This window comes from Salminus brasiliensis, chromosome 13 (assembly GCF_030463535.1).
Source record: "Salminus brasiliensis chromosome 13, fSalBra1.hap2, whole genome shotgun sequence".
NCBI lineage: Eukaryota > Metazoa > Chordata > Actinopteri > Characiformes > Bryconidae > Salminus > Salminus brasiliensis.
The window spans coordinates 11123014-11141831 of NC_132890.1; the positions used below are offsets into that span (position 1 = coordinate 11123014).

General features: G+C 39.4%; 1 protein-coding gene across 3 annotated transcripts in view; it reads right to left on the minus strand.

The window, feature by feature from the left end:
• The window catches only part of megf11 (multiple EGF-like-domains 11), a 166173-nt gene that overhangs the window by 107088 nt on the left and 40267 nt on the right, over positions 1-18818 (minus strand). For 2 of the 3 annotated variants that reach the window (XM_072695535.1, XM_072695532.1), the window contains exons 2-5: positions 13923-14069; positions 11084-11207; positions 4929-5030; positions 4277-4377 (exon numbers count right to left, since the gene is read on the minus strand). In XM_072695535.1, coding sequence (XP_072551636.1) covers positions 4277-4377; positions 4929-5030; positions 11084-11199 — 319 coding nt within the window. In that variant the 5' untranslated portion in view covers positions 11200-11207; positions 13923-14069. The remainder of the gene's footprint in view (positions 1-4276; positions 4378-4928; positions 5031-11083; positions 11208-13922; positions 14070-18818) is intronic. The other variant, XM_072695534.1, reaches the window with a different exon arrangement.

Genomic DNA, 18818 nt, shown 5'->3' on the forward strand with positions numbered 1-18818 from the left:
GCTATTGAGCTCCAACGGCTTCTACAGGTCCTCAGCAGCCCTGTACAGTATCCTTTTTTTCTTTTTTGTTGTCCTGGAAATTCACTAGCAGAAGAAATGGCCAGTAATTAGCATAGGGTGCTTCAAGTGGGCTTGAAAAGATAGTGTATGATATATCCGCCTTCAATTACCTGCATAGGTGATAAACTACAGTGTGGTTGGGTGATGGAAAAATCTCTAAAACCTTCCGCTTGAGGCAAAGATACCAATTACTCACATTAAATTAAAGTGATGCTTCAGAATTATATTCAAGGTAAAGCATGAAAGCAACTACTTTAGAAAACAAGCTTTTCCGTCTTTCAGAGACTCTGTTTTGCAGAATTGCTTTAATTCAGGCATGTTGGTAGATTTTCAAGTATGAGCATCTTATTTGAGGCTCCGCCACAACATTTCTATTGGGTTCAGATTTTGATTAGACCACTCTAAAACATTTGTTATGTTTCTTTCAGCCGTTCAGTTGGATTTGCTTTTCTGTTTTTGATCATTGTCTTGCTGCACCACTCAATTTTGTTTCAGCTTCAGCTCATAGGCAGGTGGACAGCCCGTCGACTTTAAAATACAGTACAGTACAGTGATTTTTATTCAACATCTGCTGCACTACTGCACACTGTTTATAATGAAGCTTGCAGTTGATCAGTGTTTAGTAAGCACTAACAATATCCTCGATATGCTTTGAAAAGCATATTGTGTATCACAATAACATAATTTATCATGATACAATAAAATATTGTCATATTGCCCAGCTCTATCTGACAGTAATAGAAATAACAGTAACGCGAATTGTCCAGATCCTGAGGCATCAAAGCATCCCCATACCACCCCACTATCACCACTATGTGTGAATGCTGATATGGTGTTCCTGCTGTGAAATGCTGCATTAGCTTTAAGCCAGGTTCATTTGGAACTGGCATATTTTACAAAATGATCACAAATTAGGGATTTTTTTTGGTTGGTAGTTTCTCCCATGATTCCCCCTGCTCTCTTTCTCACTGTGAAGTCATGTACACTGACCTTAGCTGAGGCAACAGAAACTCTGAATGTTCTCCATGAACCTTAGAATCCTTTCTGGATGAGTTTCTGCTGCATCTTAAAAAAATAAATACTCATACTGTTCCCAAGGTTCTCGGTTTGTATAGATAATGGCTGATATTAAGGTTCAGTGATGCTCTAGAACCTCTCTAGAAATGGTTATGTTATTGTTTTCAGACTGATATAATTCAACAGTTTTTTTCTCAGCTCTTCTGGAATGTCCTTTGATCGTAGCCTGCATTCAAGCCTGGCTGTGTTCAATCAGCTGAATCTCATTATCAATTACATTTGCTTAATTTGTTGTTTGAGTAACTAAGGACCAATTACTTTTTCTAATTGGTGATTTGCATAGTAGATAACTTTACTCCTTGAATGATTGGATGTCTAATTAAAAAATGTTATGTGTTTACTAAGGTTCACTTTAGTTTACTGTCTAACATTACGTAAGTCTGAAATCTGTCTGAAACCGCTAACCTCCCAACATCAAAAGAAATCAGGAGGAGCGAAACTATCTTTTCACAGTACTGTAGATGTTATTTTGTTTAACTATGACAGTGTTACAGATTGCTCAAGGTGTACAATTCTAGGAGACAAGGAGACAAATTTTTTCAGGAAAATGTATTATGAAGCATTCTGAACTGCTGCATTCTTCTTTTACTTCACATATTTATAAAGCACAGCTGACCTGCCTGCTATTGCTTTAAAGATCAGCAGCTTAACTCGCCACTATAAACAGAGAGACTGAAATGAGTATGTGATTTGACTGGGTTGTTTGCGTGTTAGCGCTTTTTGTAGTGGAACTGGAAACCTAAAAAGTCAAAACTGAAATGTTCTCTCAGTAAGCAATGATATAAAATCAATAAACAACAACCTTAAATAGCTTAGCACATTAAAGCCTGAATTAGACATTTATTAATGATGTATTTAATATATGTCAAGTTTTATTTATTACATCATTTATTAGTACATAATTGTAGGTCAATTCACTTATAATAATGTCACTTATCAAAGCATTATTATAAGCCTTGTAATAATGTACAATGAACACTTTGTTAAGGTTATTCACATTATTGAGCATGACATATTACCGACATTAGTGTGTAATTGGTAGCCCTTCATTTCTGTGGGTTCTAGGTTATGCAAGGATTTTTGTTTTATATGAGTTTAGTGAGTTTTAGAAAAGTTTCTAGATTTCTGCATAAATTTGACCTCAAACTTCATTAGATTTTAACACGTCCTAAATGCAGATAAGGAGAACACAAATGAGACAACAATATTAGACCTGGTCATTAATTTATTGAGGAAAATTATCCTTCAAGAAAATAACCTTAACTTAATTAACCCATAATTTGTGTTAAGTGTTACCCTTACTTTTAACTTCCTTTTAACTAACTATCTGCTAAATACACTTTAACATCAACAAACCCCAAACCTAACTCAAACCTTAACTTTAACCTCAACCCAAAATCTTAAACGTAACCACTGTCTCATTCCTACACCTAGCCCTGGTGCTAATCCATACCCTATTGCTTCACAGGCTGGCCATAGAAGAGCCATTTTTGGATCCATAAAGAACCATGCTTGCAAAAGTGATGTGTGAGTGTGAAGAGCAATTTAAATATAACTTACTTTAGAAACACAAATAAGGGTTTGTTCAATATAGCTCATTAAAGCCTGAAATAGACATTTCTAAATTATTTATTTAATATACATAAAGCTTTATTCATTACATCATTTATTAGTACATAACTGGAGGTCAGTTGTGTGAAAATCACTTATAATAGCATTGTACAATGTGCTAGTTGCTTGGTGTAAAGGTTCTTTACCAATTTAAAGGTCTGTCATACTCACACATGCATGGTTCTTTATGGAACCAAAAGTGGTTTAGTTTACCTCTAACCTTATTCACTAGGTAGTTTGAGTTTTCACCAGTAATTTTAGCATCTGTAGTTACTCTGTAGTGGGCCAAAGTGTACTATTTTAATACAGCAAGGCCCATATTTCCGAATAAAATGTTCAAAAGGATTTTCACTGGAATATCTTGCTGCTGCATTCATTCGAGGTTCTTGAAAGGCTACTACAGTTACATAAGAGCAATGGTGCAATCCACCATCACAACAGGAAAAGGCATGTTATTACCGCATACCCTAGGGAGCAGAAAGTCCATGACAGCATGTTACTACAGCAAACAAGCAAATAAGCACGACCAGTGCCTGTGTGCATTTTATCAGGAGATACTGTATGCAAGGGGTGTGTGACACTGCAATCACCACAGGTTAGTCCCACAAGAGGAAGGAAAAACACCCCAGCAATTCAGGGTGCATACTAAACAGATATCCATCAGAAAGTCAGGCCTGTCCCACGGTTAATAATGTTGAGTAGCCGTGGATGTATCAAATCCCATTATCCGTTATGCTACGTGTGTTGATTCTTATCCCCTCCCTGGAGCTTAGCGAAATTGTCATTTACTCCATCACCTTGACACAGTGCTGGGTGAGGTCCTTTCACGCTGAGATTTTAGCGTGTTGTCAAACAACTGCTGAACCGTGTCCTCAGAGGTCTTGGCTGACTGATAGGATCCACTCACTCATGATTAAAGTGAATTAGGGGGAAAAAACGAGTCAGGCCTGTACACGACGAGAGGACCAAGAGTCCACCCACATACTTTTTTACAGACTTTATAGTTCTGTTAGATGTGAAAACAAAAGAAAAAAAATCCATAAAACAGAAAGGATCTCAAATAAGTATGTAGTTGGATCTAAAACCTGGCTCTGAGTACCAGACAATTACAACACTTTTTAGTCCTCTGTTGTCGTAGGCATGACAGGAATGAGGACGATGCATTCTCAAAGAAATCGACCCTGGGAGGTCTCACTCTCAAATGGTATGATAAATTCATTCTATTAATTCCAGTGTCGTATTAATCCAGACGTTCTGAGCACTGCCGAACATGAGTGGGGACAATAAGAAAAGGAACAAATTACGCCTGAGGTATGGAGCTGGACAAATGCCTCCAAGATGGCTAGGAGTCTGATGAATGCCTCCAGAGGGAGAAGGAGGGAGTTAAAGGCTTGAGAGGGCATTGCTTAGGCAGGCAGAAGAGATGAATGCTTTTATTGTGGCCCATAATGGCTTGTGAAAAGAGGGGGAATTGGGCTGTGTTGATTTAGGGAGAAATTAGGGTGTAGAAATGGGGAAAGACACTTACGGACACACAGATCTCCACTCTCAAAGTAGCCAGGGCAACACTGGGAGCGGCGGCGGTACATGGTACGCACCCCCCTCCGGTACGCCGTCTTGTAGCTGATTCTGGAACAGACATGAGTGAGCTCGTGAGAGAGAAAAATAGGCAGTAACTAGACAGGTAAGTTCCAATGAAGCACAAAGACAGAAGCTGGTTAGCACAAGCCTTGAACCACTTCTGAAAGAGCACTAGAGCACTTGAGAGACAAATAAACACAATTAAAAGTGAATTAAAGAAAAGTTCCAGCAGCATGTGAAGGACGTCTCACTTTGACGGGTAATATGGCAGTTCAGTGACTCATTGTGTGCAGCGCTTTTATCTGGGGACGTCAACGATAAAGTCTTTAATGTGGCCATTAAAACTGATGCAGTGTCTGATGATAGTCAAAGGGCCATTTCCATCTCGGCTCTGACCACTGCAATCACTGTCAGTTACATTAACACAGTGCTATTAGACACAGGCAGACTCAGCACCCTTTTCTGACTCACAGCTTTTAACACAATCTGAACTGGGGAGTGCATGATGCTGGGAGAAAAGTGGGGTATAAAAGGGGTTGATGGTGGGGTCAGAGGGGTCCAACAGCTGAGGGCAGCTGAAAATCAGTTTAGTTTGGTACCTGTGTCTGGTGCACTTGAACCAGTTGAGGATGTCCGTGCACCTGGTGTAGTAGATCTGGTCAAACGGGTGGGCGTAGGACTCCTGTACAGTCACCGCATAGCTGAGTGGAGAGCACACAGAAATATTTGATTTTACTAATTTTCTAACAAAAGGAAGTGGAAACGAGCAAGTAGAAGCCAGTTGGTGTTCTCAAATAGAGTAAACAGCTGAGAAATATTCCATCCTTTCAAAAAGAGCACTGACATTTCCAAATGTCTCATGGTATCATGCTATCAGATGATATTTAGGTTTGCATGCATAACTTAAATGAACCCATGCTGCCGGAGTACTGATACTCAATGCAAAATGAATGTCTTACATAGCATATCTAAAACGACAGAGCAACATGGATATGCAGAATTTGCAATTACATACTCCCAGCCTACCAGCGACAACTCTAGGCAAAGATGACGAAATGTTAAAATGTGATGGCGACTTCAGGGGAATAACGTGTTGTTGCTACTAGAGAGCCACATGCTACACACATGCACATGCTACCTCCAGACTCTGCTAGTTATGGGTATATGGGTTGCTTCGCAAATCAGACATCATGACTGCAGCTTATGACTGACAGTGTCCGCAGAAGGGAACCTTAAACGGACCTTAAACTTGGCACGTAACAAAGTGAAAGCTGGGGATGGCAAATGGGGACCCACGCTAGGCTACAAAATAATGCTAGCCTTATTATATAATGCTAGCACACATCAGAATGGAAAACACCAGTTGTTTTTTGTTTTTTTTTGCCGATACGATTCGAGAAAGCCAAACCCAGGGAAGTGAATATGGACAGCTTTACAGCTTGCTAAGAGCACAATGCACTGAGAGGACACAACGAGAAGACAGCAACACAATCTGGTAAAATTACAGAATAATTTCAGTGTTTCTGTTACAGCGTTAAAACTATTCTATGCTAAAATCACAGTTTTTAGTAATAAAAATATAAAAATAAAAATATCCTGATCCATGCACCCCAAGTTATCATCAACATAATGCTTGTTATCTATTAAAACAGATCAAATAAAAGTACATATTTGTCTAACACCAATCAACACTTCAATAGATCACCCAGCCTTTCTTCATATGTTCCATTACTGTATTTTGTACTAATTTGCTCAAAAGGTGCAGCTGAAATCCAAGACTATCTCCATTCTTAACACAACTTCAAACTGGTGACAAATGTTTGTCTTTAGAAAAATTGTTTTTTTATGTCATGTTTTCGTTAAACTGCAGCCAACGAAGTGACACTAAAATCCCCCTAACATCTTCCTTCAATAAGGCAGTGCGTAAGCTCATATATCCCAGCAGCACTGTCTCCACCTCTCTGTGGAAGAAATTATTCCTGCTTATTTTTCATTACTGACACCCTCTTGCACAACTCATAATTATTCCGGCAATATGCTTGGCAAGATTGATTGGGACGAGAGTGCATTGATCAATTTAAGGCCTGTTTCATTTTTAGCAACTTATCCTTACTCACACACTCACACACACACACACACACACACACACACACACACACAAAATCTTCCTCTTTGTCATCTCCTCCTCTGCCTCTCTGGGGATGGCTCAACTTAAGAAGATCAATAATGTCCTGAGCATTTACTGATTGTAACTGATCTCTATAGGCTGGCAAGTGTCCCCAAATCAACACTCCTCGAACGCTGTCCTTCACATCCTGTCAACTGTCTCAAAATGTCAATACAGCCAGGAGACGTAGGCCTTCTAAAAGTCTCAGAAGCTATGTGAAGCGCTCGCCAACTCCAGACTATGGTCTGAATATGCAAGCTGTGTAAGTAATATAATATTCAAACCTATTGCTATTCAGGTGGGCTGTAATAAAACGGGGTTCAGATGAACCTGTGGACTTCTAGATGATGGCATTTAAATATGAAAACGCTTTATCTCTCTGGAATGGTCGTTTCAGATTCAGATAGGGTGCTTTTGTAGTCCTATGAACATTGCTGGCACTGATGGCAATAACACTGAAATTATTTTCAGCATGGTACAGTATGTCAGGAACCTGCAGGTTCTAATATTCACGTTATTCCACCCTATTCTACCTGTGATTGGTAGAATAAACCACTTAGACCTCAAATTCATGAAACGTCTCCTTTTTTAGACTTGAATTTTAGACAAAAAAAAAATTAGGCAAACTTAATATGATAAAGTAACTGATCACAGAGTGATTTCTGAGTTAGCTCAACTTAGCATAGTCAAATTGTTCTGCAGTTCAGTCTGGCCAACAGTAACATATTGAGTTAAGCCTAATTTCACTCCTGTTTATTCCCATCTGTAGCTTCCCCCTATCACACCCAGGCTTTTGACAATGGGGTGCTGAGTCCTCACTGGGATTCAAACTCTCCTCACACTTGATGAGAAGGCACTCTAAAGCTGAGAAAGTATAATACATACACCACAGCTCCCATGGTCAGGAGTCTGAGAACACGGAACAAGGCTTTTCCCCAAGGCTTTTATGTGATAGGTAGAGTCCTGGCCTGCAGATGGGAATAATTCGTAAACATATTGAGGGGGAGGGACACAGACTAGAACTCGTTAAGCAATCTTAGCTGCAGTACATTTACTATTGTTTCTAGATGGTTCAACTCAATATGCATTGTTGATCAAACGCAGAACTAAAAAGGTGAGATAGAACTAATTTTGGACTAATTAAGTTGAGTTAACTTAGAAAACGCTCTGTATGCTATTTTACTTTATGATTTTAAATTGGTCTAACTTTAAATTTAAACTTTAGTCTACAATGCAACCATTGTTCAACAATTTACAGCAATTCAATTTACAACAAATTCTGTTTCTTCTCAGTCTCAGTCTTCTCAGCAACATAAAAATAAGGCAGGGTCTGAATATATAGTCTACACACAGTACACACAGTCTACACACAAGTAAACCAGAATGCAAAATGAGATCACTGCATACTGTTAACCCTAATAAGTTAAAGGTGCACGTATTTGTACACTGTACAGCGAAATGTGTCCTCTGCATTTAACCCATCTGGTAGTGAACACACACACACACACACACACACACACAACTCCAGCGCCCAGGGAGCAGAGAGGGTAAAGGGCCTTGCTCGAGGGTAAAGGGCCTTGCCAACAGTGGCAGCTTGCCGAGCCCAGGAATCGAACCCACAACCCTGTTATCGATATCCCGGCGCTCTAACTGCTGAGCCACCACTGCCCCCAGTTAAGTGTACCTGTAACTTAAAATCTTAAAATCTTAATTGTACTTACAATCAATCAAGTTCACTTAACTTAAAAACTTAAGTTAAGGTTTGTTAAAAAAAATAAGGTTTAATTGAAATGCACGTAAGGTACTAAATATTGTACAATAAATAACTGTCTGAATACTTGAATTGAATGTTTTGAATTAACTCAACCAAACTGCATTTTTAAATCTAGCTTCATTCTTTCACTCAATAATGGATTAATATTAACCATCTGTCATACAGCACAGCATAATCCAGCAGCACACAGCCAGCCTGAGTTACACTCAGCCACAGAGAAAATGGAAACTTGTTCTTACAACCTAGGCCAGGCAGTCCTAGGCCACTATATAAGATATACTTGTATACCTAAGAGAAGGTAACCTGGAAGAAACGACAACACATTGACGGCGTCAGTAACTTAAGGACATGCCCAGCATGCAAACATATGGTATGGGACAGATGTAAGTTTTACTCCACAAGCTTGTACTGCACAAACAAACCCTACAGGCCAGTTGCCCTGAGTCAGTTACATGAAACCTGTTTAGAAATGACTAAATCCAATATAAGTTTGAGTTTGCCATTTTTAAACTTGCATGGGCAAATTACGATCACGTTGCCAATGTTCAAACAACTTTTGGGTTTACAGTGACTATACCTACTATATTATCACACTATGCAGTACAATAAACAATGCATAGAGAACAATAAACAGTGCATTATTTATGCATGGATTATGTATTACCCACTTATTATTGTTATTGTTAAACAGTACAGAGAGTATACAGTGCTGTATATAGGGAAGTATAAACATGCACAAACCCAGACTGAATTATCATAGCAAATTATGTGTGAAACAGTGAACGGTAGAGATAGCAGTGATAGTGTGATTCTATACGAATTGGGAGTGGCAAATGCAGAGAGTCGAAAGAAAAGTGCAGCTGAACGTTACATGCTGTTCTCCCTGGCTCCTCTTATTGGGCCCTCAAGGTTCTGGACTGAGGCCATCACCAGACTGGCTGAGGTTGGGCTGGATGGGCCTGGCAAATCACCACCTCCTCATTGTTATTAGTACTGTCACTGACATTGACCTGACAAACACATTGCTGGGAAGTGGTTGCCAGCACTGCATGGTATCAGCTCAGTGCCTGTCTTGTCTGCCTCAGCCAGGGCCAAGGCAAGGGTCTGCAGAATGAAGTTGTGGATGTCATAGACAATCTGGTGTGAGTGCCTGCACAAGTGTGGTGTGTCAGGTGTTCCTGGGTGGCGGTATCAAACTAAGTATAGCTGTGCCATGTGTATAAAACAAGGTCATGCAGCAAATGCACCTAAACTTTCTCCTTCTAGGCCACAGCTGTTGCCTCATGCTGTAATTGTCCCTAAGTGTTCCACTACGGCTGTCAAGAGGGGCATGTAAAACATCTGACATTGTCAAAAGTTATCTCAGTTTACAGTGACATATAAATATCTGCTGAACTGATCTTGGCTCCTCTAAACAACAGCCTAGCACTTGGAAAATTTGATTTTCCAAGTGCTAGGCTGTTGTTTAGAGGAAATATTGAAATATTGAAAGTCAGTTAAAAGTTGCCCAAACGTTAATGTAAATGTGCAGCTGTTTTCAATTGTAAAAATTGCAGTCTTATGCAATATTTAGGCATAATTTATATCCAGTTCGAAGATCAGAATAAAACACTGCCACAAACCAGATGAAAAGTATGGCTGCACAACATATTGTTTCTGCATTGTCATCACAATGTAGGCATGCACAGTAGTCACATCGCAGTGGTTACATGTGCATTTCCATTTAAGGCAAATTTAATTTTAACTTTTTGCTTCTGGATGCATGACATATCCACCAGAGGTAGGTTATATCTGCCTAACTAAATTATCATTAAATTATGGTGAAATCTGGTGAAAATTTGCAATTTATGTCACAAAGAAAAACTATAGCAATGTTGTTGTTTTTTTTAAATATTGTGCAGCATTAATGGAAAGTATAAAAAAGTTTTAGTTACAATGTTTAGTTAATATAAGTTGGATACAATTTGTAGTATGTTGAATCAAATAAATCTAAAAAAATGTTATTGGTAGCCCCTTACTAACCAATAGCATACACTAACGTGCCAAAACTCATGGGATAGCAGTGTGTAAATTGATTATGAAGTTTTAAAGGGTGGCTGTGGAAAGTCCACACCTGTATAAGTTGTGATGTGGATGGACCATTCCATTTTCAAAGTTGAGCTCTATCCTCAATTTAATATTCCTCTATCCTCTATCTGTGTCACGTCATAGGAGGCTTTACACCCACAATGGACACGTCATAGAATGCATTACCACTCACAGTGGACAGTGCAGTGGCTGCCAACAGACAAGCGACGGAAGCTGCACTGATGGCCGATGTGGAACCTTTGCCATCGAGTTGCTGCACTTCGCAGTGTGGGAGGGTTACACAATAGTACATCCTGTCCCATGACTTTTGACATGTATATGTCGTATATGTATATAATCTAACCATACTGAATAAACTTTCTTAACAGTCTTACATTTACAGTATAACTAAACAGTTTCAGCAATTATTGTCACCTGTCATTTTGATGGGTCACTATGACTTTTCATAATGTCCTCTAAGAGGACCTCTACTCTAACTCAAATAAAGCTTTTCAGTACTTTCAGCCCTGCTGATGGCACATGACACAGCTTAATACTCAAATAATTACACAGACATACACCACTGCACTATAATGTTACAATCCTAATCCCTCTGCCTTTTGAATAAAAGATCTCTGTTCAGTGAGCTGTTGGTGAGAGTGGATGAGTGCTGTGTGTATGCTGCAGTGTGTTAAATGAAAGATAAGACTGAGTGGAACGCAGGAGAGAAAGACAGCACTCCTCACCTTTCCCAGTGACTGCAGACGTTGGGGTCATCCGGGTTGAGGCTCCACACGCCGATAACAAGCCCCAGAACAGCCAGCACAGGCTGGGCTAAGGGCGAGGCCCGCATAGGCCCCATCACCACTCCTGAGAGATAGAGAGAGAGATAGAGTGAGAGAGACACACACACAGATTAAGAGCAGGGAAAAGTAGCTAGAAAGGGGAAAAACTAGTAGTTTATTTTTCTAGTAGTTTATTTTCTGGACTAGAGTCATTGTCTATTGTTGTGGGTTAACCCCATTGGTATTGGCCTCCCACTACTACAGCACAGTCAGCAGATTGTCCTTGTTCACTTGCGCACTTGTTCACTTTCACTTGCTGCGTCTTCAAAGTGGTCACAGCTATACCTTTATACATGCTGAATTCATGCATACACAGATTTGTTAATAAAAAACAGATAAAAATGTTACATGGCCATAGAGGTTATGTCTGTAAATGCTCTCAATAAACAGCAGCAACCAACACAAATAAAGGCCTTGTCACTAAGACTTAATAAGAACACTCTTTCACTTTATGTAAAACATACAAACAATGAGTCAGAATAACCCATAGTTTAAGTTCTATTATGCAGATACATACACAATAGTAATTACCCAGCTGAACAGTAACAGCAGAAAAGTATTCAGCCTTAACTAAAGCATCAAAGGATTCACTTTTGGAGGACTATTTCTGTTGTTTAGTACAGAAAAAAGGTTTTTGCTCTCTATCTACTAAATCAGTCGGTTAATCAAAACTGACAATTGAGTTTTACTTTACAAGCCACACCCAGGCAAATGTAAAGCAGGTCTCAAAAAGCAAACATTCTGTGGACTGATGAATCAAAGGTGAAACTCCATATTCCACCATAAGAACATAATACCAACACTCATGGTGGTGGCAGTGTGGTGGTCAGGGGCTGCTTTGCTATGGCAGGACTTATATGACTTGTCATAATTGATGGAACCATGAATACTGCTCTCTATCAGAAAATCCTGAAGGAGAATGTCTGGCTGTCAGTTCTTGACCTAAAGCTCAAGCTCTTTTGGGCTATGCAGCAGGACAATGATCCAAATCACACAAGAAAGCATTTGAATGCTCAAAAGAAACAAAATAAAGGTTTCAAAGTCAAAGTCTGAAGCTGAAACGAAGTCGTACGAAGTCTGAAGACAGGCACGCTTGAAAACCCTCCAGTATGGCCAAATTACAACAATTCCACAAAGACAATTGGGCCAAAATTCCTCCACAGCGATGTAAAAGACTCTAAAGACTCTGCCAGTTAACATTTGATTGCAGTTGTTATTGCCAAGGGTCATTAAGTTTATGGGGGCAATTACTTTTTCCCATGGGGGATATAGGTTTTAAATAAATCTTCAACAAATAGATAGCTGATTTAAAAGTTAAAATGTTTACTCTTGTTGTCTTTGTCTTATATTAAAATTAGTTGGACAATCTAAAACAGTTAAATGTGACAAATATGCAAAGATGTTTCTTTATAGAAGCAAAATCAAACATATGCTGGAGATGCCATTCTGGTGACCTAACAAAATCCATGTTTGTGGCTTAAAGGTTTTTTTTTTAGGATATCTGTTCCATGACAGTGACAGAGGGGTGTGTGTGGAAGCATGTGAGAAAGCCATTTTTTAAAGTTGCCAGTACATTTCATTAGACAGTTGACAGGTGAGGAGCATACGAATGTGATGGATGGACAAAGCGGTGCCAGATGTGACGCAGGCTTGACTCTACCTCTACACAAAGGGCATGTGAATGACACACTTCTAATGCAGGGCTGTGATAGTGAAGTGCACTACACATGACAGAACTAATGAGATCCCATGGCATGTGCGATTGGAGTACACGGTGGAGTTAGTCCTGGCAGTCCCGAAGCCAGAGGCTCTACCTGACTCAATGTTCTCCTCTGATCAGCTTAGTGGAGCAACTGTTCTGTCACAACTAGTTGTAAAGCCCCAGGTATGTGTCTGGGAATTAGAGTTGTCATTTGGTCTGTAAGTGTGCACATCTTCTAAGGTTCTGTTGCCGATACACTTTCCGATGTGCTTGATAATATGAGGTATCACCCATTCAGTTAATCTGCAGCCACTCAAACATGTGTGTAGTTCATTGATGAGTGAGAAAAAAATCAATGGCCTTCATTTCCCACAAATACTAGATCATCTAACGAGGCAGAGGTTAGATCCAGGTTTCCTTCTGCTCCAGTATTATTCATTCATGCACATTCTCTACCCCTGCACACACAAAGATTTCTTAGTATGTGTACTGCTTTTCTGCTCTGAGTCAACCAAGAAATTGCTCTATTACACTGAAATGCTAATGGCTGAATATGGTACTTCAGGATTCATAAGTAGGCCTCAAAAATAGACCACGGCCTTGGCTTGGCTGAATACATGCTGATGGCGATCTTTTCCTTCAGTAGAGCGCTCCTATAAGACTGAGATTGGTCTTACGGAAAGCTGTATGCAGCTTCTATATTCTGGAATAGCTGTCAAAACATTACATGAGAAACGACTAGTCATTTTCAATTGATTTTGGGTCAGCAAACGCCCATGTTTTATAGATTATTGGCTTTCGTGGTATGATTAGACAACCTTTAATCAAAATGCATTTGAAGTTCTCAGTGATTCCCACAGAGTCTCAATGATTTGTGAGAATGTGACATCTCCTCATGGCTTAGCTATTGAAGGCCCTGACATCAAATTACTGCACATTTCTTTTTGAAGTGTGGATGATCCTAATGAAAGGTGATTTCTAAGAATGGTGCCTAGATGGAGGAACAAGGAAAGGATTTAGGGTGGAAAAAAGTGTCACCTCAGACCACAGACTGAAGGCTCCGGAGAGGGCTTCAAGAGGTAAACCTGGGGACGGTCACGGTCAGTGTGAACTGAAGATGCAGGGTTCGTACGAAGCACAGACGGATGACTTCACTGAAGGCTTGAATACCAGGAGGGACGTCACCTGGGAGTAGAGAAAGGAAAGGAGAGAGAGAATGAGAGATAGGGAGATAAACTGTAAGTATATAACTCTTAACTGAGAGAAAGATGGGCCTCTAAATCAGAACAGACAACAGCAGTGGGACATTATGCAACAGCAGCACATTATTATAGGAGAAGAATAGATTAAGGGCCAGAAATAGGGAAGGAAGAGGTAGAAAGGGGGATAAACTGAGTATGTGACTGTTGATTGAGGTACAAATGGGCATCTAAATGCCGGAAGATAGTAATCAAGATGACAAAAAAGGAATGAGAGATACATGGAGGTAGAGCTCTGGTAAAAGGTTCCTGGGACTGAATGTAACAGCTGCTTAATCTCTCATATGAAATCTACCCAGTGTCCCTACGTTTGGAGGAGATCGTTCTTCTCCTGAAGGCACACTGGGGTGAGGGCATGCATTATCCTGAGAGCCTGAAGTGTCATCACTGTTCATCTCGTAGCGCACGCCTCGAGAGGCTTCTCAACAATAGCACACAAAAACAGGTTATTCATGTGCATTAATGACACAATGAAGTGCTCCGCGGCCCTAGTGTTTACCTAACCAGGAGCCCGATGTTCCTCAGGCTCATTACATGGCTTGTAGTTCCGCACCATGTTAGGGCAGAGGTCAGCTCCTTGGTCTTTCCTCTCTCCCTCCATCTCTCTTTATTTCTCTTTCATTCTCTCTCTCTCTCTCTTTCTCTGTCTCTTTCCCTTTTTCTCTTTCTCACAAATCGGGCTTTGGACATGGAGATGAAAATACGGCTGCAAACAAAAGGGACGTTGGCCTCTTTTTCTCGCGCAGGGATGCATAATTTATCAGTCTGTTCCTTCAGATGCAGAAGAGGCTGGGCGGGGAGCCGGAGGCGAGGACAGGAAATGGGGTGAAAGCAGGAGGATGGGCTGGGAGCACACCGGAGGGGACAGGCTGTCTGCCACTGACCTCCAACATTTCTGCTCTCGCTACATGCAGGACAAACCCCGGAAACCTGAATGTGATGCTGATCTGATACTTCATCACAGCATAAATCTACATAAACTGCCTAGAGGTGTCCCACACATATCAAATGACCTGCTGAGAAAAGCTAGCAATTTGGGTGTCTACATGATCACATGACACAAGTTAAGCAAGCCAAGTGGTTTGTGTTCTCCTCTGAAAGTGTTGAGGCTGTCAGCCAAGTATGGCTTACTAGGGATGTTCTGATTTGATTCAGTGACCTGGGATTGGGTGCTGATAAATTAGACAGAGTTCATTTGTGACATTACTTTGGTGCAAAACAAACAAAATCTTTCTTTTAACTGGTAAGTGCTGAGATTTTACCAGTTTACCAGCTTTTTAACAAAAGCTAAAGTTGGCTTCTGATTCTAACTCTTAATTCTAGCTTCATTCTAGCAGTGGAAGTGTGCTGGATCGAAACCCATCTGCTAACTGTTTTGCACTTGTTCTGTGTTGCACTTGTGTTCTGTCTGCACTGTGTTGTGTGTTGCACCATGGTCCTGGAGGAACGTTGTTTCGTTTCACTATGTACTCTGTATATAGTTGAAATGACAATAAAGCCTCTTGACTTGACTTGACTTGACTAAATAGTGGCACAGTTACATTGTGTACATTTCAACAGCAGAATGTAACTGCTACATTATTTAAAGTGGAATGGTAAAAAAAAATAGCTGTAAACGTGACACAGCAAATGTGACGCAGCAAACAACCAATGATACACAGAAAAGCAGTTAAAAGAGTTTGTTAGTTAATATGTCAGAAGAGAATCCTTTAAAACTCATTTTCCATAAAATGTTTGACTATTTTCTGCCATTTCTGTTCATGCTGCCAAAACCAACCAGTTTGTTTGTAGTACCCCTCTAGCCCACTTCTGGGATTAGGCATGGTGCCAACAGGTTCATGTTTATCTGCTCTAGGAAGTCCTATTCTATTGGCAATACTACGTGTGAGTGTGCATCTGCATTTCGGAGTGGTAGATGGATATGTGACTGACACAGAGGATTAGCAGAAGATGAATCATATCTTAGCCTTTACCTAAAATTAACAAAAACCATTTATGTGTGTGAAAGTAGGAAATTCATAATATCAGTATAATAATATATAATAAGGCTTTTAGCACTATTGTCTGAAATTACATTCTGACATACACCTCTAAAGTAAAGAGTCATCAATTTATAAATAAAAATGCACTCTTGCTTTCTGTGATGATGCAGTCATACACAGCTCTCAAAATGATGGTGAGTCTTACTCATCGCTTCAGGGAACTTTGCCTACAGTTATTAAACAGTCTATTGGATTACTGAATACCAGCATCAGCAAGAATTGCATTTACCTCATTTGTTACTCCACAAAAAACAAACAAATCTTACAATTATGTAAATTAGTGTTAGAGGTCTGGCATACTTTGTCTGACACATAGGCTTAGCTTAAATTATCACCATTGGTGCGGGCATTCTGAAATGTTTGGACTGCAGTGTTAGGGTTTGCACAATCTGCCTAGTTTTTGTGTTTGATCTTTTATGGTAACACATTATAATAAGGTTACATTAATAAACATGAATAGTTTGTTGTTGTTATTCTTCTTCTTCTCATTTGTTTTCTTTTCTGCAGAGAAGAAAGATTCAGTGCAACTGAGTTCAGGTTGAAATTTCTTTCAAAATATAGTGAAGTAAAAGTTAATATATACGACTCATAATAATATGCACAACTCTGTTACAATCGAAAATTAAATGGATGACCCTGCCCCTTGTTTTTATGAAATTGAGAGATAAGCTGCAAATATGCTGCCCCCTTAAAGTCAGACATAGAGCTATAGATACATGTATTGTACCAACAGTAAGCAAGCTGTATTTGCATTGCTCATTCTTTGTTGGTGAACAAAAAACCTTCATATACTGGCAAATGAAGGAAATGAGAATGTTTCACAAGGCTGTTCATGCATCTGTTCATGAATTGGCTTTACAAGTAAAATACAATAAAGCATTTTAAAAAATCACATCTCATTAAAATGCACGGGGTGCCATTAAGTACAGTAACAAAGTAAATGTACTCTCATTAGTTTCCACCATTGTGCTAGATATACATTTTTTAACAGTGGTTATCTTGACTCATCCCATTCATATGTACTATTGTAGGTCGAGGCAACAACCCCTGGGTGTAGAATGGGAGTGAATACATTAATGCGCTCTCACGGTGGAATGTACAAACACAACACTAGATTCATTAAAGGAATTAATGAAGTGTGCAACAAAATGTTAACTGAATAAAAGGTGCGAGCTGTACTGAGTTGGAAACAGACTTGGCTCAGAACAAAACAAAATGTTTCCTTTGCTCAAATGGAAAGTCTGTTTCCAGCTCAGCACAACTTCTCTGAGGGACAGAATTAAAAAAAGGGACCCTCATGGAAAAAGACCTGGCTGACCTGGCTGTTACTGGTCTGTAACAAAAATAAAATGGAATGTCAGTTGTAAAAAAAGTCCTTAATTTTAGCATTAACATTAACATTTATATACACCAAAGTGATATCACTTAAGAAGCCCAGCAGAAATGGTATCATGTTCCAAAAATGCTTAAAAATGTATTTCCTGTAGATTTAAACTTTAACACTAGTCAGTTAGATTCCAAAACATAACAGGGGGCTAAAACGCAATGGTTGATTTGGTGCAGAGAGGCAACACCAAAGGTGGGTTGGAACTAGCTACAAATACATGAATTCAGGTAGAATGATCTAGTATGTGTGTATTATAATCATTGTGTATGACTTTACTTCTACTCAACTATATTTGCAAGGGAAAAACACTTTTTACTTTGTGATTTTAAGTTCCTTATCATCCTACTTTTAAATCCATTCAGTTCTGCTTCAGTTCTGTTGCTCACAACTCAAAGATTCACACAAAGATTAACCCCTACTCAGTCATGTTTAGCAGGCCAGAGTTGGGGGCAGTGTCAGGGTACTGTAGTACTGCCATCCCTATGGTCACCATTGGTCACCATGGGTGTCTCACCTAAACTCTTATGGGGGGTTTGCATTATGACGCAAGATGGACGACAGCAATCCAGATAAACCATGTTATTCAATGTAGTAGTCATGGAAATTTTTGCCAATATTAGCAGCAATTGGTAAAACCACATTTTAGTTTGCAGTTGACTGCAGCAGTTTTATTATAAAAGACAACCATTGAATGATCACAAAAGTGAGGTATACCAAGTCAGGTATGTGCATAACTCTTAATAGCCCTTCAGTGTGTAATGTACCATGTGCCCTGTGCCTGGGATTGAGGAGCAGCTATTTGCTATTCAACTGCTTTTTTGTATCATATCTAATTATTTTAGCCAAGATTATGCTTCAGTATATTTTTTCCCACCTATATGCAAGTTTTTCACCTTTAGCTTCAAATGTTCACGTTTTATTCCCATAATTACTCGTTCATTCCTGTTAATTTCCCATGTAAATTTATTTGTATTGTTATGCCTTCATGTCAGCAGTTGACAAAAAACAGCACATTGATGATATTGTAGGATACAGTTCCTTTAAATTATCCAATATTTCCTATTAATTTCAATAAATTCCTATAAATTCCCAAATTTCCAAAATTTCCATGGAAATTTTACATTTTGGAATATTTCCAAAGTTCCAAAGCTAAAGTTCCAATGGAAAGTTACTGGTAATTTCCCGGAAATGTATCTGAATCTTCCACCCCTGATGATCAAATGCACACACATCCCCTATACAGAAG